Here is a 23,119-nt window from a genome sequence, read left to right on the forward strand (position 1 = left end):
AAGTTCTTTCTACAGAAGAAATAAACCTAAGTGAGATAATGTTTTTCTTGTGTGATTAGGCAGAACTGTCCCTTTAACTAAGTTTAAATGATTGATATCAGGCTGAGATAACAACTGCAGGTCTTTTGGCAGAGTACTACTGGATCTCCATCTGGATGTGTTATGGGAATCCTTTTACATTTACTCCAAATTGTTCAAAGATTAGAGGCTGTTTCCCCAGTTTGATCACCATCTGCTTTAGGGATTGAAATGATGTTTTTATACTCAGTTGCCAGTTTATTAGATACAGGAAGGTAAAACAAATGCAGACTAAAGCTGTTTTCTCTCACCTGGGTAGAAGGCGCAGGAGGCAGGATATGATGCAAAAAAAAATATGCTGCAGCAATCACAGTGTTGTGTTAAGGTGGCCAGTTAATAATTTAAGACATTTAGCTGCAGCATTACATTTGAAGCCTGTACGACACACCACTATAAACCGCACCCGCGACCAGTACAAGGCAAACCCAGCCACACGATGGTTAGTTGAGCTTTGCTTCAACATGACATTGTAGTTAATAAATATGAGGCTAAATGTAGCAGTAATCCACTTTATTCCTATACCCTAGCCCCCTTTATTTTAACCGAACACGCCATGGCTAGCTAAATGCTAACTTAGTATTTTCTTCTGGGCTTCAGCTTCCAGGTCAAGGGGTGAAGGGGGCTGATCGTGCAGGTATGGTGGGCAAGTCATGTAGCTGCTGGTCACGTAGCTGCTCCAGCCACAGCCATTCCAACTCTGTGTTTTGTTTCGTAATTTGGTCATTAAAAACTGAATGCCTTGCTGTTCCTTGAATTTGTCTGGCAGTTTTGGTGTCAGCCCTTACCGAAAGAAGTTCCTGAATCCCCTCATCACTCAAGTTAGACATTTGCTTTGCTGTTTTCATTTAAATGACCCTTTTTCTTCACCCTCGGATGTTTGTGTTCTTCCAGTTTCGCACCAGTTGTTTGATAGAAATGTCATCAACATGTCCACTCGCTCACTGTGAATTCTCTTGACAATGACCTGCTCCATTCACACATGGGCTCAGTCGGACATTACATGGACTTTGTACTAGGGAGCTGGCAGAGTAACGCCTGTTTCATAACCGGTCCAACTTATTCAGACATTTGCATTCTCACATGCAAGTGCTCCAGGTTATGTCTAGATAAGTTCAAGGTTACAGTGCATGTATGAAAGGGGCTTAATCCCTCCATAAATCCTCTCTTTATTAAGGTTAAAATATGAGTTTTTTGCTTAAACTATTAAAAAAGAGGCATTGAGAGGTAATTTTGTGTGAGACTTAGAGATGTATGTCCTAACATTTAGCCTATCTTAATTATTTAAACGGGTTGGACATTATATTAGATGAAGTTCTCTCTAAAACATGACCATTTTAATCTTCATGAATGTAGGATTTATTGCAGGATTCTTAAATTAGACTGCATGAGGTTTTTTTTAGCTGTACCTAATTAACTGGCACCAGAGTGAATGTAACCTTCATCTTGTATTTCTTGCGTTACCTGTGAACCCTCTGCCCTCCTAGGCCCAGGGTAGTCTATCCAGTGATGAGCTGCGGGTTCACCTGTCTGTCCCCTCGGACAACGTGGTCATCAACAACACACACAGCTACTCAAGCCGCTACCAGCGCATCCACACTTTCCCCGATGACCGTGACCATGACAGAGAGGGAGAAGGAGAGTACCAAGAGCCCATCGCTCTGCTGCGGCCTAGGGATCACAGAGACAGCACAGGTAACCTACAAACACAGAGTCATGGAGTGCATTCATATGATAGTGTCTCTTTTGTTTCTCTCGGAGTGGTTCAGTTTTAAAAAAAAAACAAAAAAAAAGACATTTAGTATATTAGCATGACATTGTACATGCTGACATCCAGTAAAACATACCACATGTTAAATACATGTTGACAGGGACTGATCTATAGTCAACCACACACAATTGGCATGGAGTCAGTGGGAATTGTGAAACAATGCAACATTCCATATGTACATAATTTAAATTTCTGCAAAAATGTATGCGGTTTGTTGGGACTGCTTCGTTTGCGTGCCTGTGTTGGTGCTTTTGCAACCCTCTGTTGGTTGATGATATCAATACGCAAACTCATGTGCAAAGAGGAAGCAGCAGGAGGAAAAAAATGTGGCATGCATATCAAGAAAACAATGGTATTCCAATGTATTTCACCACACCAAACACAAGTAAATCAAACCAAACACCCTGCGAGGAAGAGTGCCTCCAAGAAGATGCACAGCGTGGAGGAGAGCACAAAAGAGCTATTGTTCTGGGAAAAGGAAAGAAAAAGAAAAGAGGGAGGAGAAAAGAGGAGTAAAGAAAGAGAAAGCATTCCTTCACTTGCAATGCACCACAGGAGGTCTGCATGCCGCCTTTACGAGGCGCCTGTGTGAGTTTGAAATAACACAAGTAACAGAACATTATTTCATCCACTGGTTTTTGTTGTGTATGTAAGACTTGTGTTAACTTTGCCTGTTCTTGCTATGCTCCATCTGTTCTGTGCTCCATGTGTCACTGCAACCCCTCCTCCTCCCATCCTCCCATTGTATTATAATGGATATGCTAACAGTGTCATGCTAATGGTTGTTATTGTGTTTCGTTGTGTGTGTGTGTGTATTTTGTGTCACGTGCCACTTTGTACGATCCATACGATCCATATTATGGTTCCTGCGTGTACCCCGCCTCGTCCCGTGCGTGTTTGTGTGTGTGTATATGTTTACGTGTGTGCCCTCCCAGCCTTGCTGTTAAACAACCCAGCCTATCACCTGCTCCTGTCAGATCACAGGAAAAGTTCGAGACCTCTTGTCGTCTCCAGCCCCACTCAGGCTCAGGAAAAGAGCCTCAATGTGCCCCAGGGTAAGAGACCTCGGACCGGGCCAGCACAGTCAGGAGGGGGTCCTACCTCTCTGCCTGCCTACCTACCTACCTTTCTGTCCAGGGCTGGGGCTTTTGAAGTGCTCTCACCATCACCGCACAAATAAATGCTTCTGGGAGATAATCTCTTCTGCATGTATCTGACCCTCATCATCCTTCCTCTAACTCACATAATTAGTCTTTCAGATTCACCTACTACTAAAAATAACTTCATTTGAAGGGATAGTTTGGTATGTGGGGGATTGTACAAACTTTTTAAACTCATTCAAAGACTGACAAGCTCATAGATGCCTCTGTTTAGCCAGCATGGCTCTCTTAACGGCTGTTGGGCCATCACTTTGGTCTAGACTGAAGTACCTCGACAACTGTTGGATAGATTGACCCGAAATTTTATACAAAAATTTGTGGTGCCAAGACGAAGCCTAGCGATTCTGGTGATCCCCTGACTTTTACTTTAGCACCACCATTATGTCAAAGTGTAATTTGTTGAATACTTTGGTTTATGACCAAATACCCACAAAGCTAATGGGGGCTTTGTACTTGTTTAGAGCTTATTAACAAATGTTAGCATGCTAACGTCCCACCTGCTAAACAAAAACATAAACAATGTCAGGATGTGAGGATGTTAGCATGCTAATATTAGCATCAACAGCATCTCTGTGCCTCACAGAGCTGTTAGCATGGCTGTACTTAAACTGTAGTCTTGTAGTGTGGTGTGGGAATGAGTCCTAAAACCTAGAAATGAGTTGGCATATCAGCACTCTCGGTTCCCTCGTCTCTAGGTCAATTGATTTTTATTTAGATGCCTGAAATCATGCCTGTGGTTAACACAAGCTTGAGAAATTTTCACATGTTGTTCTATGACATAAAATGCGTCAGTAAATACCCCACTTGTGAATTTTGAAGCTTTTTCGTATCTGTTGCTAACAAGTGGCTCAATGAGATTACAGACTGTCATCACACCGAACATGACCTCACAGCCTCGTGGTGGCGACATTGAAGTCATGCGATTGTGGTGTAGTTTGTTTATAGCCTAATATTAGCTTTTTACCTCTGCCACTTGCATTTGCTTAAAATCATGGAAGTAGTGTGCATTTGTGAAGATTATCTTGCTGAACAAAACATGTGAGTATCATAAACATTTGTCTGCCACAGCGCTGCGATAATCCAAAACCCAATGGAAAATCCCACTGGCTTTACGTCGAGAGAACCAGGGCAATGCTGAGTTCCAGATTGGCCCACAAATAAATGTCATCCCTGCAGCACTATTTTGTCTGTAATACACTCAGTGGTGTGTTTAGCTTCAGTCTGATATTGTGTGTGTGAATCTGTGGAATCACAAAGGCACTACTTTAAAAAACAGACCATACTGTGTGTGTGCATCGGGTCAGAAAGTTTCCCATCATCATCATCATCATCATCATCATCTTCATTATCATTTTAACAAAGGTGTAACAACTTAGTATTCAGCCAGACTCCCCACAAGTCTTTGACTTATGTGTGCTGTCAGAGCCTCGTGGAAGCTGATTGTGTTGAATGTTAAGCTGTTACACCTTTGTTAAATTAAAACTTTAAATTTCATCTGTAAGTACAGCGGTAGATTCTAAATTAGTTTAAATGTAGATAGAAAAGATTCATACAATGTCTCAGGGAGACTGACTCTTGAAAAAAGTTTCACTCATCCATCTCAAGAAGTTTAATTATATTTTTCTGATTCTGATACCTGCTACATGATCTAATAGACATCCAGGAATTAAGCAGGAGAAGGAGTAATTTTAGGCACTGCGAGGCAGATCCTCAGCATGTGTTGTAGCCAAGGTTTAACTATCTAGTAAAGACAGCAGTAACTTTTGTCATATTTTTTATTGTTTCAGAATCTGTTTTTATATATATATATATATCTTTAACTCTTCGCCTGTTTTTATCATCTTGTGTTTTATTGTGTTAGGTTTATTATTTCTGTTTGAAGCCTCTGTTCTGCACAGAACTTTGTGAAGTTTAGTTTTTCAAAAGCATTGCACAAAGAGGTTTTTTTTTTTTTACCATCCAATGAGACTCCCCTCAAATCCAAACTATCCCTTCATAACGAGCTGTCTGGACTTGTGATAGCATGTGACTCTTTCACTTACAGACATCATAAAGCAAAACAAAGTTGTTTTTAATGACACAGTTCTTCTAATCTCTCCATTTCATCCACCCTGTCTGTCTCTTCCTCCTCCCTTCAGCCTGTGGTTTGGACATGGACATGGAGAAGGGTTTCCCCCCAACTCAGGAGGAGCCTCCTCCCTACCCTGGCTCCCCTCCGTACCCCTCCCTGTCTCCTCCTGTGTCCCCCCCACTGCCTCCCAGCGTTCCTCATTACGCTGAAGCAGACATCGTGAGCCTACAGGGAGTCAGCGGTAACAACACCTACGCTGTACCTGCCTTGGCCTCCTCAAGCCCCGGGGCTGACGCCGCCCCGCTGCCAGAGCTGCCACGCCAGTGTCTCATCTTCAAGGAGAAGCTGGGAGAAGGACAGTTTGGAGAGGTGAGAGCTGACCTGAAAAATGTGTGTGTGTGGGTGGAGGGAGGGGTAATTGTACTTTAACAATGTCTGTGTTTATTTGGTGAAAGGTACACCTGTGTGAAATTGAAAACCCTCAGGACCTTCCCAACTTGGAGTTCCCCTTCAATGTGAGAAAAGGTCGCCCTCTTCTGGTAGCAGTGAAGATCCTGCGCCCAGACGCCTCCAAGAATGCCAGGTCTGTAACTTCATACACAGCCGGGCTCGGCTCCAGTGTGGTTCACAGTTTTTCTTTCCACTTTTACAGCTTATCTCCTCTTCGCCCCCTAACATAATGTGTTCAGTGAACTGCAGCATTTCCATCAACTATTAAATTTCTGCAGTTTCAGGGTGTATCTAGAGGTGTAGCCCAGAAATTGTTGTCAGAAACTCTGGTTGACCTCCTGGAGAAGAAGTCTAGGATTATTTTTTGAGGAATGTACCATGTAACACATATTTGTTTTAGACTAGGCTGTAAAATCTTTCTGCTGAAATTTGACTTTCCGTATGACATTTGACCTCCAGAGGGCAGAATGTGAATTTCCAAACAAATCCAGAGCACTCAGCCGTCCCATACAATGTGTTGGTAATCCACCTGTCAAATACAAGTCCAAATATTTTCTCACATTTTAGCCGTGAATCATTCCTTCAGCTCTTAAGGAAAACATATCTGGGCCTCTGAGGTTTTGTGGATGTTTGACTCTTTTCACCAGCTGCTTGTTTACTTTGGCTCTTTGCCCTTTTGGCTCTGGGGCAGGTACAGCTCCTATCTTGTTGAGCGTTCGTGCTGAGAGGGGCTGTCCACAGGTTTTTTATGGGAGGTTAGTGAGAGCCGGAGCAACACAAACATATTGACCAGCAGAACAAATCAATGTAGAAAGCCACCTGGAGCTGCCCGCTGGGGATGTTGATTTTGGAGATTTACTTTTACATTCGACCTAAAATCAGCATGTTTGACTCTTTGTCCTTCCTGTGTGATATCGCTTCATCCCTCTGATATATTTTACCCATCCTTTTTATCATGGTAGGAACGACTTCCTGAAAGAGGTGAAGATCCTGTCTCGCCTGAAGGATCCAAACATAATCCGTCTGCTAGGAGTGTGTGTGAGCAGTGATCCTCTCTGTATGGTCACTGAGTACATGGAATGTGGAGACTTGAATCAGTATCTGTCTCACCGAGTGCTTCTGGATAAGACAGGACCTTCACACAACACCCAGACCATCAGGTTAGCCAGACGTGTGCACACACACATTGCACATGTGCACAGATATAAAAAGAATCTAAAGCTATAATTGATGTATTTATCATTCCCTACATGTGTCAACTTTTCTCCCACCTCAGTTACCCTGCTCTCATCTCCATGGCCAGCCAGATTGCATCGGGAATGAAGTTCCTCTCCTCCCTCAACTTTGTGCACCGGGACCTGGCCACACGTAACTGTCTGGTTGGGGGTGAGAGGGGTGAGTGCGGAGAGGACCGGGGCGGCGAGCGTCACATCAAGATAGCTGACTTTGGCATGAGCAGGAACTTGTATGCTGGAGATTACTACAGGATCCAGGGCAGAGCTGTGCTGCCAATACGCTGGATGGCCTGGGAGTGTATACTCATGGTGAGAGGACAGGAGTGTGTGTGTGTGTGTGTGTGTGTGTGTGTGTGATGGTTGCTATACTATAGATTATATTGTTAATCAGTTATGCTGATTTACATTGACAATACTGGCGGGGTGGTATTTTTAAAAAAAAATTCTAGGAGTACTAAAGTCCTACAGAAACAAGTCAAATTTGGATAAAAAAAATCAATTATAACTAATTCCATTTCATTACCCAAAATAAAAAAGGAATCTGCTGCATAATCAAAAGCTCATGATTTCTTTCCCCTTTTTCAGTTTGTATTACCAAAACATTTCTGTATATGCAACAACAGGAGCTTGTTTACTGTAAACTTAAGTAGTCCGTGTAGCAGGAAATCCTAATTTTAGTCTAATTTTAGTTTCACAGCATGAACTCCTTCTGCTCCTTTGAAAAAAATTTACACAAATATAAAGACAGAAAACAAGTGGAGATAAATGCATACTGGGATAAAAAAAAAAAAATCTGAAAATTTGTCCTCCTATGACAATCATCTGGATAATAATTTTCATACTGATGGATATTATGATGTTGAAAATGACAGTGTCTCTCTGTGTGGTTGTTTGCTCTCAGGGTAAGTTCACTACGGCCAGCGATGTGTGGGCGTTTGGGGTCACTCTGTGGGAGATGCTGAGCGTTTGTCAGGAGCAGCCGTACTCCAACCTCACAGATGAGCAAGTCATTGACAATGCTGGGGAGTTCTTCAGAGACCAGGGCAGACAGGTACAAAACAGAGTCTTTGACTGTCAGTCCTCACTCAGTAGTTTATTCAGATACTTGCACATACTCTGTTCCTACTGATAAAAGCTGTCCTTCAATTTTCTAATCTGTTTTCATATTAAGCTCATAATGTAATAAATGCCACAAACAACACAGAACAAACCCATCATTAACTGTTTAGAGGTTTATGATCTCAGAGGACCTCTAGTGGCTGGTCTTTGGGCCACACCTCTTATTCATCTGAGCATTTAGTGGAATATGACAAATGTTGAAATCATAATTCTTAAAGAGACAGTTCAACCCAAATCAAAAATATGTAAAAAAAAAAAAATTTTTTTTACCTGAAGTGTTATTTATTAATCTAGATGTTTTGGTGTGAGTAGCTGAGTGTTATCATAGTAGCTGAGTGTGCAATATCATTCATAGAGATGTCTGCCTTCTCTCCAGTATAATGGAACTAGATGACACCCAGTTTGTGGCGCTCAAATTCTGAAAAATACCTTTGAAAAACACAGCAGAAATGTCTCTTTCCAGAAATCATGACCTGGTTACTCAGGATAATCTACAGACCTTGTTGTGAGCAGTGTCACGGACAAGCTATTTATTTCCAGCTAACTACACCTGCCAACTGTATCACTGCGCCCATGGAAGCATGCATCTACTCATGGACGAAAGGCTCGTGCTCATGAGATGTAGACGTTATGACGTCCTCCTCGGCTGAGCTGTAATGTTAGCTAGCTCATTGGTGCCAGGTGAGCTAGAAGTAGATGCACACTTCCCTCTGTGCAGTGATACAGTTGGCAGTTGTAGTTTCAAAAGTGGAAATAAGATAATTCATCCATGAAGCTGCTCACAACAAGGTCTGTGGATTGAATGAGGAACTGTGTCATGATTTCTGGAAAGAGATATTGCTGTTGAGTTTTTCAAAAGGGTTTTTTGGCACTTTAACCACCACAAGCTGAGTGCCATCTAGTTCCATTATACTGGAGAGAAGGCAGAATGATACCTCTAAGACTCAGCAACTCACACCAAAACAGTCTAGATTAATAGATAGTGCTACAAGCAAGGGAAAGAATATGTGTGACTGATTTTAGGGTGAACTGTCCCATGTTAATCTGCAGGAAACAAACTGTGTTTCACCAACAAGAAGTGAAATTAGTGATAGTCTTGTATGATAAAATAATTATTCATTTCATAGTTTAAATCTGGTGGGCTTTATCACACATGAAAAATGTAGTTAAAAAGGTCTCCCTAATAAAATGGTCTCTTCCTCTCTCCCTCTTGCAGGTGTATTTGAGCAGGCCAGCTGTGTGTCCTCAGGGTCTCTACGAGCTTATGTTGAGCTGCTGGAACAGAGACTGCAAGCTCCGCCCGTCCTTTGCCGACATCCACTCCTTTCTTACTGAGGATGCCATGAACATGGTGTAAAGAGAGAAACAGCACCACGACAAAGGCAGCGTTAAAGAGGGGAAACGTCTTGTACGTTTATGCAGCAATGCTATGGTGGGAATGTGTGGTGGAGGTGCTGCACAGGAGAGGCAGATGAGAAAAGAGAGTGGGTTGCTCGCTTTGATATTTGTACTTTTTTGGGTGGCTGGGGCTGAGACACCGCTGGTTCGGTTTATTTCCACATCAGACCCCCGATCCCAAATCCAACTCCAGCTTTAGACATCTAACAGTCTGAGCTACATTTCACAGGTGGTGGGTGCAGTCTGCATAGGAACTTTCTCTCTTCTCAGTTACTTTAACAGACAAGGAGGGTTTGTGTGACTGGTGATTAAGTGCCGTGGAGTTAATGACATAGGAAGCTGCAGAGGCTTAATGGCAGAAAATACTCCAAACTAGGAAGCTGGCAAATGAACGGTTATTAAGTTTCATTACTTTTATTTACCCATGTTGAATGCTACATTTAGGGTTACAGGTGATGGTGCATAGGACACACAAACTTCTCTAGACAGCACACCTATGGGTCAGACATGAAAGTGTACACACAGGGATTGTCTTAGTATTTATATCAATCAATCAATCAATCAATCAGTCAATTTTATTTATAAAGCCCAATATCACAAATCACAATTTGCCTCACAGGGCTTTACAGCATATAACATCCCTCTGTCCTTTGGATCCTCACAGCGGATAAGGAAAAAAAGTATGTATGTATAGGCTACTGTACACGTTAGTCTAATGCAGTATGATTACTCCACACTTCAGCCCCTTTTGCCCATCTAAGACAAAAAATGATAGTTCTGTAAAAGTCTATGAAAAGATTCAGACATGGCTGATGGCTGTCTAGAACATGAGTGATCTCACCATGTTTGCCGACCCCTCAGCAGTCCTCTGTCTCAACCCCAAAACCGTACACGGTGACCCACGCCCATAGCTGTAACTCAAAGGACTAATGGTAAATGATGTGGACCAGACAAGAGCAGCCCCCTTTATGCAATGCATCAAGTTAGCTCTCAACCACCGCCCACCCCATTGTAGCTGAAAAGCCCAAGCAGTTTCTGAACCCCATCGTAGAGCCACAGAGAGAGGAGCTGTGTCCCTGGTGCCAAATGGACTTCTCAAACCTGAGGAAACAGGCACAGAAGAGGAGGATCTGCTGCTGCCGGTGATAGGCGACCCACAAACTGGAACAGCTTTTCCAAGCAGAGAGACAATGCTGCCAGCCGGGGCAGTGGATGGGACATCTTCAGATGCGCCTGCTCAGGTGTTTTGGCAATTTCTTTTGTATCTGGCTGCAACCCAGACACAAAGGATAGATGTAAAATTCCACAACCAGCTGCACTTTAAATCCTCCATAGCATATCCCCGGCCCTGATGAAACTCTTCAGGGGGCCTGATATGATTCCTGTTGATGTGGATTCTTATCACTTGCAGTGATATCAGTTATTTGCCAAGGGAGATAAAAATTCAGGACAGTCTGTCTGCCTTGTTAAATCCTCCCCCACAAGGCATTGCCAACCATGAGATGTAAAATATTATCTAAAAAAATGGGATGGCACCATCAGTTCATCTCATTTTAATTATATAACAACCTTTTGTTCGGTGTGTCAAGACATGTTTACTCATCGAATAATCAATCTTTGCTCATCTAATTGCATTACTGTACTCTAAAAACACACAGTTAAAGGGTAATTGAGTTTTTTCCAACCTGGAGCCTATTATATCATGTTTTTGTGTCTGAGTGACTAATGGGAACAACAATTTTGAAACTGGTTCTGTATTAAGTGACCACTAAGGGCATTTGTGCACCATCTATTTAGGTCGACTAAAGTGTTTGTTTTTTCAATTGACAGGCGGCGAAAGGATCCCTACAAAGGACATTGTTTTTGTTAAAGAGTTAAATCATTTTTGTTTAACCAGAAACAGCCTCGAAAACACTATCACCAAACCCACCAGACTCCATTTAAATAAACAGTAATTCTGTCATTTTAAAATACACTTTATTCATAGTCATGGTTAGGTTGAAATAAACCCTTGATTCACCTAGTTAAATGTGAAAATATGCTGACTCTATGCATGGTAAAATTAAGCCATGTCCACTGAGCAGTACAGTTTAGTTCGGTACGTTTTTTTTCCGTTTCTATTGTGAAAAGTTGTGGATGGTACCAATGGAACTGTTCCGTACCGTCCCCATTTTTGGTCCCCCTTCTGTTGGGGTACCTAGCACACAGATCTGGTCCTAAAAGGTGGAGCTGTGAACACTGCAGTGGGTTAATTGGTCAAAAGCAGACGGTCACTCTGCTCAGCACTGAGTTGTGGCTGGTTTTGAGGCTCATGTAACCACTGTTCATACAGTAGAGACCATCAACACACCTTAAATTTCAATGTGACAATATTGACCATTACTTTAGTTTTTATTGTGTCTCTTGGATGACATACACTTTCAGTAATGAGTGGATCTACAGGCGTTTAAAGATATATACTAATTTCAACAAGATTATGTGAACTGCATATATTCTACCCCGTTGTGTGGACAATAAACGAGGTACAGACTAATAAAGGAAGAAATACTGTGAGTGCTGGACGGAGCAGTGAGTGACAACAGCCCCGCCCACATTTAAAGGTACTGTTTGCAGTGGAAACGCTAGGGTCTAGGTACCAAGTCTGAAGGGTTACTTTTGGTTACAAAGTACCATACTGAACATTTTGGGTGGAAATGGGGCTTTAGTTTTTAATTTAAATGGAGTCTGGTGGCCTTGGCGATAATGATTTTGAGGCTGATTCTGATTAAACAAAAAGGATCCTTCTCTTTAGCAAAAAAAGGTCCATCTCCTTTGGGATCATTTCTATAATGTTGTCAGACACTTAAAATAATAATCAGAGCCTGTCTGTGCCAAAAACAAACACTTTTAGTGGACATTCACTGACAGTGCACAAACGTCCTAAGTAGTTATAATGCAGTCTGTTTCACTGCTGCATCTGTCTCACTTACAACTTGACCAATTTCAAAAAAATTATTGTTCCCGTTAGTTACTTAGACACAAAACACAGGAAAATTGAGTCCATGTGGAAAGATACCAAAATTACCCCTTAAGGTTTTACCCAAATAGGAAATTCTGGGAGTCCTCATTTTAGTGTGAATGTCAACATCAACCTCTGCATTATCCCATGTTAGTACATTAAGCTGACCACGGTAGAATCAATGCTGTCTCTACCTTACTGATTGTATAGCACTGTAAATCAGTCCTCATCAAGATCATCAAGTAATAACATGTTTACTGATTGTGAATGGTTGTGCCATTTGAATCATTTTTGATACACTGTAGTTCAACTAAACCCATATTTTTATATATACTGTATGTACTTCGACACTTCTCGATGTATGATTTTGTCCTTTTGTGTCTTTGAAGTTGAGCATAATAGTATGTACATATTTTAAGGACAGAATTGTAATTTCCTTTACTAATATATGGAAAACTCTTTGTTACAATTGGGGTCTTCTGTATCTCTGTAGAACGCTTGCTTCCTTGATGCCATTGTAATTCATCGTTGTCTATTTTTGTAGATGTTTTAATAAAGTTAACCTTTTCAAATAAATCAAGATGTGTTGTGGGGCTGTGATGAATGATAATTTCAGCTATCGATGGATTTTGTTCGATAAAACGTGAGTAGTTTAAAAGATGTCATTCATTATTTCCAAGCTCAAATTGCTTGATTTGTCCAACCAACTGTGCAAAGATGTTCAATTCACAATGTGGAAAAAGGACATTATACTTCCTGATGAGGGAGTATAAGGTTGAATGGACTATAGAGCTTCCAGCCTGTGTGTACAGAAAAGGATCCAAGAGCCATTTAATGACAGTGGAGGGCAGGTGAATGGATGAATTTCTCTGTACAGTATACAAACATAGATCAATACATTACCATGCATACTATAACCAAGCATAATAAGTAAAAAGTACGTACGTTTACTCTATTAAAGGTACAGTGCAGAGAATTTAGGGGGGTATACTGGCAGAAATTATATATCGTGTGTTTTCAGTTGTGAATAACCTGAAAAAACTATTTCTGTTACCTTAGAATGAGCAGTTTATTTGTACATAGTGAGCAGGTCCTCGTCCATAAAGTCTGCAATGTTGCATCGCCATGTTTCTACAGTAGCCCAGAACAGAAAACCAGGCTAGCAGCCTATCTCCAACATGCCGAACAGCATTAGAGAATCACTGATTTGTAACGTGAAACTGCCTTATTCTGCGTTTTTACTGATTTAATAACCTGGTCCATTTGTTTCGGAGAGGAAGAGACCTCTGCGGATAACTAGGCTCCCAATAAAAACCTCCTGAACAATAAACAAGGAAGGAGGGAATTTAAAAGATAGAAGTTTCAGCTGATCGCAATCTGCAGTCCTCATCACTAGATGCCACTAAATCCTGCTACATCTGACTGTTCCTTTAATGTATCCGCTTTCTAAAGAGGGAATCCCTCGAAAGCCTTCATCAGGATCCTACCTAAAAAGAAAACATAAGTAAATACGGCATACGACCATTTTCTCTTCTTAGCAGTTTGCATTACCTACTGAGTTGGAATTGATTTCACAGGCAAGTATATCACACAGCTCAAAATCAATAGGCCTATCAAGGTCTGTTGGAATGTCAGATACACACATTAAATCAGGAGTGGTGTGGCAGCATGGCCTCTGACTAAGGGTCTGTACATACGGTTTAGTGGTGTGGCAGCATTGTCACCAACAAAGGATTTGCACAGAGCACACATAGCCTTTGTAATTTAACTTCCCCTTCTTTATACTCACCCACTGTGCATTGACAGGAACATTTCTCCACCCACTCCTGGTCTCACAAAGATTTTGAACACGACATAATACATTGAAAAGCAGCAAATCTTTACATTAGATGAGAAACCTCCATTTTCATTGAGCAGTCTTTAATGAGTATTAGGGGTGTATTTATGCATTGATCTGGACTGAGATATCGATACAGTGATCAATGATCCGATATCCTACATGCAAATTGAAAATGTCACAGTCTGTTTCCCTCTCTCACCTGCTCCTGGTAAACTTCCATTCACCTGCACCCTGCAAGCCAGCCACGCCCCCCTCATGAAGACAACTCCTCTCACCTGCCTCCACAGCTGCAGCTCATCAGCCATTCAGCCTGGTATAAAAGCCTCTCCAGCACACACACTCTTTGCCAGATTGTTCTTTGACTATGCAGGACTGTCCAGCATTCAGTCTCAGCTTGAGTCCTGGTTACCGACCCTGCCTGCTTCTGACCCTTCTGTGTCCCGGTAAACTCACCAGCCTTCTGCCTCTATGTCTCTGGTTTCCGTCTGGCTGTGTGGTGTTTTCCTGCTACGATGTTTCAGAGTGAATGTTCCCTCTTTCCCTGAACCCAGAGACTGTGTGTTGGCTCTTGGCCCAAAGAATGAACTATCACCTTAATGTCTTGGTCAGCTCAAGCTTCTGTTTATTTTGTGCATGAATAAAGGTCATTACCAACTGTCACTGAGTGCTGCATTTGGGTTCAGTCACACCCGTTACAGAAAACATAGATATGTATCGTCAACTAAGATACATACTTTTCATTTTGAAATTCCCTTGGCACTTCTGTGTCACCATTTCCGTCAAAGCACAGCTTATTCCATTCAAATACTGCTAGTGGTCTAGTTTCAGGCAGATAATGGCAAGCAGCCAACAAAAACAAAACAGACAGCGACAGGTTTCAGTGATTAAACCATATTTTATTGTCTATGTCATCTTACAACATTTCACTACAGATAAATCTCGGATATTTAACTTGTATAGAACTTCAAAGCTATGTAATAACTACTTATGTCAACTTAAAGTACAGACATGCAACAACACATCTTTGAAAGGAAAGTAAAAGATTAGTCACGAGAACAAACACAAGTAGAAACTGATTTGGCTTTCATCTAAGACCGTCACTAATGACAGCCAATGGCTTAGCATCAGTTGGATATGAGGAAAAGTTCCCTGACAGAGAAGTGTAATAGGCCTAAGTAAAGAAGTCAACTTGACTCGACCACTGAGGAGTTTTGACCAGGCACTTGGCGATAACAAAATGCATAAGGCTTGGCAGCTGGAAAACTTTTGGCTGTTAGAGAAGAGTCTGAAAAAAAGAGCTCCTGATCACAAGTGCTGAGCTGAGCAACACCTTCCCATATGTGAAATCTGTTAAAATCTGTAACACCCAGCATCATATTTTCATGGAAATCAGTACACTAAAAGAAGAGACTACAAAAACATACTATCTCTTGTATATCAGTTTAAACTCCAGGCAGCAAAATACACCAAAGCAGCAGGCAGGTTATTTAGTTAGTTAGTGATGGTCCTTTTTTTACTCTCGACATACAAAAGACTCTTGAACACACTGCAGCAAAGTCAAATGTCAGTGTTGTTTAAATCACCGCAACATACTTTCATTGCTTTCAACAGGAAATCCCTTCAACTCATTCCCATCGACCACATCCTTCCCCTTCAGTCTGAGACACAGAAAATCTTCCACTGATATGATTTTGGGCCCTGCAACTTAAGTCGGTTATTACAAAAGAGACATGGAGTAAACTGCCATCACCACAGCTGTCTCTTTATTATGGACTAGTGGACAGAGATCAAATAATCATGAAGCGAGGCTGTGATAAGTAAATAGTATTAAAGTACGACTGTAACGATACGCCCACACTCAGGACTGTAGTGATGCTGTGATAGTGAGCTCCGCACCGCTTCATGGAGTGAAAGGCACAAAAAAAAAAAAAAAAATCAAAACATTTCTTACATTAAAAAGTGAAACAATTATATCAGCTGATAGACCAAGTCCCCACACAGAGAAAATGAGGCTGATTGCAGTCAAGGTAAAAAAGTAAAAACTTGCATACTTTAGGTCAAGTATAAAACAACTAAGACAGTAAAAGGAATTCCTATTTGGAAGCTTTTGTCTCCTGGTAACAAAAAAAAAAAAAATCAGCTTCATCAACAATTAAACCCCTCACAGCTGCTTTTGCTGTCACTCACAGCACAAAGCACGACAGCTTGGATCGGGGACATTGAAAGAACCACAACGAAGGAGGAACTGTAAAAAGACACACACAAGTGAAACATGCATGCACAGAGACAAGACTACGGTGCTGCGGAGTCATTACAGTGGTTATAGGCACAAGGAGGAGATGTGGAGTTCCTAGCTTGAATATCGGCAACACCTCTCCTGGTTACTTCGACCCTCCCTCTCTTCTTAATGCACAAGAGTGGGCGTCCCAACCTGCAGAGTCAATGAGAGACACTTGAGATATCTTCCACCTGCACCAGCCGTTGTGTCTTATGTCAGTCCGTTGCACACATGCTGCAGCTTACCTGGGAGATGTTGACTCCAGTGAGTTTCTCCACAGTGGCGGGCAGCCTGGTCATGATATCTAGCACCTCTCCTGTAAGTTTGGCTGCTCCCACCTCTGAGCCACCGCTGGACACCATGGTGATCTTCTGAGCTGCTGTCAGTGGCTTGCTGATCTCCTCTGCCATCTGCGAGACAACAAAGAACACAGGAGCTAAGGGTTTAACAGGGTGAAGGAGAGGAAAAGGAGCCAAATATATATAAGGCTTTATATAGGAAACTCAAGATTGGTAAGGCTCTACAACCACACGGCGTTTCATCACACAGCTTTAACATTTATCCTTATATATCCATTCATCCATGAGACTGACCAGTGGCAGTTTCTCCAGCAGCATGTCCACCATGGCTCCCTCCTTGTACTGCTGGAAGGCCTCTGCTTTCTTGGCCATCTGCTCTGCCTCAGCGCGGCCCTTAGCTTCCACAGCAAAAGCCTCTGCCTCGCCCTTGATCTACAGACACACAGACACACACGTAAATTATTTTCCTGGATATAATAACATTTGATGATTGTGATACGGTGAACAGACAGGAAGGGGAAAGTGGAAATGGAAAACGTGCAGCAAGACTCACCCTGATGGACTCGGCCTCTGCCTCTGCCTCCATGATGAGCTGCAGGCTGTCAGGACGGACGCGAGATTGCAAATTGCATTTTATCAACTCTCATCAGTACTGTACAAGAAAGCAGTATTATGTCTGTAGCACTCACCGCTGAGCCTCGGCCAGCCTCTCCAGTTTGTATCTCTCTGCCTCTGCAGGCTTCTTGACCTTGGCCTCCAGCTCTTTCTCCTTACGGACGATCTCCTGCTCCTGCAGCATAATCTGCTGAGTCCTCTCAACCACCTGAACCTGCATCCTCTCCTCCTCAATGCGCTGCTTGGTCTTGGCCACCTGATGAAGGAAGGAAAGAATTAAAGAGAATTCAAACACCAGTCAGCCTTCCATTCCTGAAATGTGATCAGGTTATCATCTGCAATCTGCTTTGGCTCTGTTGGTTCAAGCTTGACCAGCAAGTCTGATAAAATCTGTGCACAAGGTCCGTGCGGGCTGAAGAGACTGACCAGCCAATATTTCACCAGCATAACAAAAACTCAGCAAACCTACAGGAGATATATTGTGCTCATTTTCAGATGAATACTTACAGTTGGGGTCTCTACTTGAACATGTTAACACGCTTTGTTGTTACAAAAAACTCTTTACTTTCCTTATACTATCTGTGCTGGAACACCTGTACTCCTCCTCTGTCTCAAACACAACATGGAGGTGGCTGAGCTGGCAGCTAGCAGCTAACGGTGCTAATTCCATAAACAGTGCTAATCAGGACAGTGATAACCTTTGTATGAGCGCAGTGCAGTGGTTGCAATTAGCTAGCCATTGGGATACACACATTTACTAGCACGCACATACGAACAGTCTGGCCACCACAATAATGAACAGAGAAGCTCCGATTACAACACACAGAGTGAGTGTGACGTCATTCTTTGCTTAGGTTGCCATTACTCCACTATGCCTTTACTAATCAAATAGTGGTTTGCTGCTATACTGATTGTTGCATACAGTGAGTCCCCCGCCCCCTCTGAAAAGCCCTGTCTGCTCTTATTGGTCAGCGTATCCAGGTCTTTCATATCCATTCTCGACCTCTGCATCAGCTTGTCTCCAACATGGAAAAAAAAATGTTGACAAACCGAGTGTTCAGAACAGTCTGAAGCCTGAAGTTTTTGCTCACAAGGATTATTTTTTACTTACATTTATCTCATTATTTCAAACTTTGACCACGTTTTATATGAACACCCGACACTGTGACATTATATATGAGACAGAAAATAAGGAGATCAGACCGTGAACAGATGACTGTACCTGAAGCTGATAGGCCATTTCTGACTCGGCCTTCTTGGTGTTGACCTCAACATCATAAGCTGCCTTTTTCAGCTCATAGTCTCTCTGAGCTTTTGCCATCTCAATCTCATTCTTGTACTGAGCTGAAACCTTCTCCTGCATTGCGTGGGCCTCCTGTACAGACAATGCAGCAGGACAGAAACCAAGAAATGTCGGTTTATCTTTTCAAACAATGTATTACTGTCATTTTCAGATGGTTCCTATGAGCAAATAGGCAGAATGACAGGGATAAAGACTAAAGAAAGAAGATGATTTTACCCTCATGACAGCATCTCGTTTGTACTGAGCCTCTCCAATCCTGGCATCCTTCTGCACCTGGGCCGTTCTGGCTTTACCCAGGGAGTGAAGGTAGTCCTGGAGAGGAGGAAACAGTGACGGTCAACTGTGAGACAACACAGCTTGAGCAGTAAAAGAGAAGGTAGTGCATTAGGCAAACACAAACAAGATACGGTGTGGTTACCACTGAGGCACTTAGACCTAATTGATCACTAATGTAAGGAGCAGCTGGGGTTCTGTTGAGTCAGAGACAGCGAGTCAATATCAAGCGCTTAAGTGCATTGCTATAGCAGATGAAATCATTCGGGACTGAAAGCTTTCATAGGAAAAGTTTCAGGCTCACGGCAGCATTCGGATTCCTGCTGCTCCAGTTATTAATGTGGGTGTTTTCATCATCAGATTTTTTTCATATGCACTGGCAGAAAATACACCAACAGATATGAAATACCTGATCATCATGAACATCTTTGAGTGTGTAGCTGACAACACCAATCCCCATGTTGACCAGGTCAGAGGAGGCCACCTTAAAGACCTGCTCGGAGAACTTCTTACGATCCTGGTAGATCTCCTGCACACAAAGACAAATACAACAACAGATAAGTTCAAGTTCAAGTTCAAGTTTATTTGTTCAGGGACAGTGCACATTGATGAACATTGCTGTAAATGTGCCAGTTTATAGCTGATTAGCTAATTTTCAACTGCAGTCCCTGGGCAGAATGTTAATTGCCAAGTGTAAAAACATGGAAGTACACATAACACAATAATACAATTACAAAATACACATTTCGAATTTACATTGCCAAGCACACATGTCAATACAGTCCGGCTTAACGAGATCTACTTAATGGACACACTTCTGGTTATTCTTTAACCAGTCTTTGAGCTTTCCTTTAAAAGCATAAAATGTAGGACATTCCCTTATTGTGGAGGAAAGACTGTTCCAAATGTCCCCGCCTAGGACAGACAACATATTTCTGCCAAATGTGGTGCGTCTGTGAGGGATCTCAACGTCTCCTCTGTCGCAGGCCCTGGTGTTCATGCCCCTGACAGTCCTGTTTTTTATAAATTCTTTCAGAGGTGGAGGAGCAAGACCGTGAAGAGTTTTGTACATAGCGCAGGCAAATTTAAAAACCTTGAAGCTATCAAAACTTAGAAAACTATACTTTTTGAGGATAATACAGATGTGATACGAGTAAGGTTTTTTGTCCAGTGTCTTTAAAGCTTTTTTATAAAGGGATTCTATTGGTTTGAGTGCTGTTGAACATGCCAATGCCCAGCTAGTGAAACAGTAGTCAATGTGTGAGAAGATCATGCAGTGTAAAAACATCAGAGCTGCAGTATTAGTTAATGAGTTTCTTATTTGTCTGAAGTTTGCCAGGTTGTGTTTAACCGAATTAGACACCTTTTTAATGTGTTTCCTGAATGAGAGTGTCGAGTCCAGGATGACTCCAAGATATCTAAACTCGTTTACCAACGAGAGCTCCTCTCCTCCCAGAAACACACCAGATCGAGTAATTTTTGGTTGCTGTTTTGCAAAATACATACAGACACTTTTTTTGACGTTTAAGGAAAGACATGATTTAGTGAGCCAGTATAAGTATTCTTGGTTTTACATGAGCATTCACTCAGTGGTGAATTATAAACATAAAGCCTCTGAACAATCTTTTATGGGCGGAAAATGTCAAGCAGAGTTATTTGATAAGGTCAGTACACAAACCTCCACGGTCAAATGGGCGATGATGGCTCTCTGGTGTCCCTCCAGTGTTTCCAGAGCAATCTGGGCAATCTCACCCTCAGACTTGCCCATAAACATTTGACAGGCTGTGGCCAGCATCTCTTTGTTCTGGCCCTGGATCTTCACCTGGAGAAAGACAGGAAAAGAAAATGTGAAAGGTTAGGGTTCACAGGCAGATGTTAACTCATTTGTATATTGCACTTCAATATCATGCAACTTCCTGTACATACAACTAATGACTCACTCAATTTTTGCCCTGTGGGGGCGTCCCATTGACCCTCTCTGTCCAGCCTGGGACATTTTTTAAGTGCTATCTTCCTCTCCCTTGTTTACAGTAAATAACCCGTCAAACTAAATTGAATGTTGATGCTGTGGATTTATATATAGTACTGATGAGTCTTGTGCTTTAGCAAAAATACCTGCATGAAAGTCAGTTGTTGGTTGTTTGCATTTACTTATACATACATCACATTTAAAAATGTAAATCCTTTATTAGTAAGTCATACAGAAAGCCTCAGGCCTGCATGCGCAACAGATGATTTCTATAAAAAGGTATTGCTTTTAAGTAACAGCTGATCATTTTCCCCGCCTTTTGACGCCTATGCAAGCTAATGTTTATTTTTGTGCAGAAACATGCACAGCTTTTAACTCCATTTGATTGAAGCCTAATTGTATTTCAGTCATCCAATTTTCAAAACATACCTGCGCAATGCCAGTGACAGAGATAGGGACACCATGACGAGTATAGACTTTGTCACTCTTCACATTTAGAGTCAGAGTATTGAGTGTGATTCTGGAAAAAAAAACAGGGCAAAAAAAGGGAAGGGTGGAGATGTGGATGGATTAGATGTAATAACAAAGAGCGAGAGTGAAAAGACAGCAAAAGAGAGGCAGAGGAATTTAAATCAATTATCATCCACAAAAACCACTGCTCTGCGCTGCTAATGACATGCAGCACAGCAATGAATACATCATTTAGGAAATGTATCCAAAGCACATGCTTCCTCTATAAACATTTATTTCCTGTGTTTGTTGACCAATGCATGAAATCCAGCAGCTATACTGTATTTAAAACAGAAAAGACAAGTAGAGACTTAAACTAAGATTACCTCTGGATCTGCTGAATACATGGGAAGACAAACACTCGTCCTCCAGCAATCATTAGAGGAGGAGACCGGCCAAAGCCTTAAGGGAAAAAACATGAAACATAAACATTGCACTGCCATTCAGTAACATACAGCTAGTTATTCGCGGATGAACTGTGTCTAGGACAGAGTTCAACTCGTAACTCGTATAGCAACATGAGTAAGGCAATTAACTCATGATAGCTTGAACCTATTCAGCCTGTTGCAAGCTGGAAATTTCCTAGTTTACCGCAGACCAACTGTCTAGTGTTGCTCAATATCATCTTATCACAAGACGTGTGATGGTTAAATCACATGATACAAGATTATTGGTCCACTGTAAACACACTAGTTTACTACAGAATTATAATGACAAACTCATAGTACAATGACTTCCTGGAACTTTATAAAAACATAATACTTCATGTCGGTGAAAGTGTTTCATTACCTATTGTTTCTACATATCCCGTCCCACTGTGAGAAACACCCTTACAACCCTAGGCAAAATAAATGAAGCAAATATCTTACCAGACACCACCATGGCTTCATTGGGTCCACACGTGTAAAACATCTTGATTCCTGTTTTGAAGAGGGAGAAGACCTTGTCAAAGTATCAACACTGACACAGCTAGCCAGGAAAACGACAGCATCCTGTTTTCTTGGACATCACAGTGATGCATTTGAGTTAATTAGATATCTGAAACTACAAAGCTGCTCCATGAATCACAGGTTTATAGCTGCATTTTCTGTGTGGATTAAATTGATGACGCCATTATAAAATGAGACTATCATTTACGTATACTGAGCTCAAGATTTTGATATTGGATCGATGTTTTTTTTTTTTTTTTTTTTTTTGGATGCATAGACTATATAGAGTATGGTATTAAAAGGCTACAACTGACACATGTCCATGTCAATCATTCATGCTACAGCCTCATTTACACACTTTCACAGAGAAACATACTGCTCCTCCCCCTCCTAACAACCCCAACACAGGGTACTCCTGTTCCCTTTCACCAGTAATGTACTGTCAGATAATAGTGCAGCAAAAACACCTCAGTGCTACAAGAATAAGGTCGGGCATACTGTACTTTACATGTAAAACCGAATAACGGTCTGCAAGGGCAGCTAGCTCGTATGCTAACATTAGCTTGCTGATATAAGACAGCGGAATAATCGGGTTAGCTTCGAGGACGTCACTACGGCAAAGGAAAACAGTTTAGCTATTAGCGCCAACTAAATTATGTTACCGATTTTACCGTTCCGTTTAACTTACCGATATGCGGTCAATAGCAAAAAAAAACAATCCTTTTTTCAGAATAGGTCAGATTTCTGTTGCTATGGTCAGGCAGTGAGCCGTTTCCCGTCAACTGGAATGGCAAAAATGTCCGTGGAGAGGGGGAGGTGCGCAGTG

General features: G+C 41.8%; 2 protein-coding genes across 5 annotated transcripts in view; one reads left to right on the forward strand and one right to left on the reverse strand.

The window, feature by feature from the left end:
* Positions 1 to 12,853, forward strand: part of ddr1 (discoidin domain receptor tyrosine kinase 1) — a 53,811-nt gene extending 40,958 nt beyond the window's left edge. For 2 of the 4 annotated variants that reach the window (XM_049583581.1, XM_049583583.1), the window contains 8 exons: positions 1,563 to 1,770; positions 2,782 to 2,901; positions 5,145 to 5,446; positions 5,533 to 5,660; positions 6,490 to 6,687; positions 6,804 to 7,071; positions 7,664 to 7,813; positions 9,098 to 12,853. In XM_049583581.1, the coding sequence (XP_049439538.1) occupies positions 1,563 to 1,770; positions 2,782 to 2,901; positions 5,145 to 5,446; positions 5,533 to 5,660; positions 6,490 to 6,687; positions 6,804 to 7,071; positions 7,664 to 7,813; positions 9,098 to 9,238 (1,515 nt within the window). In that variant the 3' untranslated portion in view covers positions 9,239 to 12,853. The remainder of the gene's footprint in view (positions 1 to 1,562; positions 1,771 to 2,781; positions 2,902 to 5,144; positions 5,447 to 5,532; positions 5,661 to 6,489; positions 6,688 to 6,803; positions 7,072 to 7,663; positions 7,814 to 9,097) is intronic. The other 2 variants (XM_049583582.1, XM_049583585.1) reach the window with 2 other exon arrangements.
* A 2,139-nt stretch (positions 12,854 to 14,992) lies between these two features.
* flot1b (flotillin 1b) lies at positions 14,993 to 23,117 on the reverse strand. Its single transcript, XM_049583683.1, has 13 exons — positions 22,982 to 23,117; positions 22,234 to 22,284; positions 21,691 to 21,766; positions 21,284 to 21,374; positions 20,564 to 20,707; positions 19,295 to 19,414; positions 18,829 to 18,924; positions 18,532 to 18,684; positions 17,384 to 17,565; positions 17,248 to 17,293; positions 16,989 to 17,126; positions 16,641 to 16,805; positions 14,993 to 16,548 (listed from the first exon to the last, which is right to left on the reverse strand). Exons 2-13 carry the CDS (start codon positions 22,274 to 22,276, stop codon positions 16,522 to 16,524), a joined length of 1,281 nt encoding a protein of 426 aa, XP_049439640.1. The 5' UTR covers positions 22,277 to 22,284; positions 22,982 to 23,117; the 3' UTR covers positions 14,993 to 16,521.
* Between the last annotated feature and the right edge of the window lie 2 nt (positions 23,118 to 23,119).

The sequence above is a fragment of the Epinephelus fuscoguttatus genome, linkage group LG8 (assembly GCF_011397635.1).
Source record: "Epinephelus fuscoguttatus linkage group LG8, E.fuscoguttatus.final_Chr_v1".
Lineage (NCBI taxonomy): Eukaryota > Metazoa > Chordata > Actinopteri > Perciformes > Serranidae > Epinephelus > Epinephelus fuscoguttatus.

Bases quoted from the DNA above. Each gene is read 5' to 3' on its own strand.
- flot1b (XM_049583683.1), bottom strand. From the start codon at position 22,276: ATGTTTTACACGTGTGGACCCAATGAAGCCATGGTGGTGTCTG. The intron at 17,566-18,531 runs GTACAGTCATCT...TTCCTTCATCAG, and splicing joins AAATGGCCTATCAGCTTCAG to GTGGCCAAGACCAAGCAGCG. The intron at 17,294-17,383 runs GTGAGTGCTACA...CCGTCCTGACAG, and splicing joins AGGCTGGCCGAGGCTCAGCG to CCTGCAGCTCATCATGGAGG.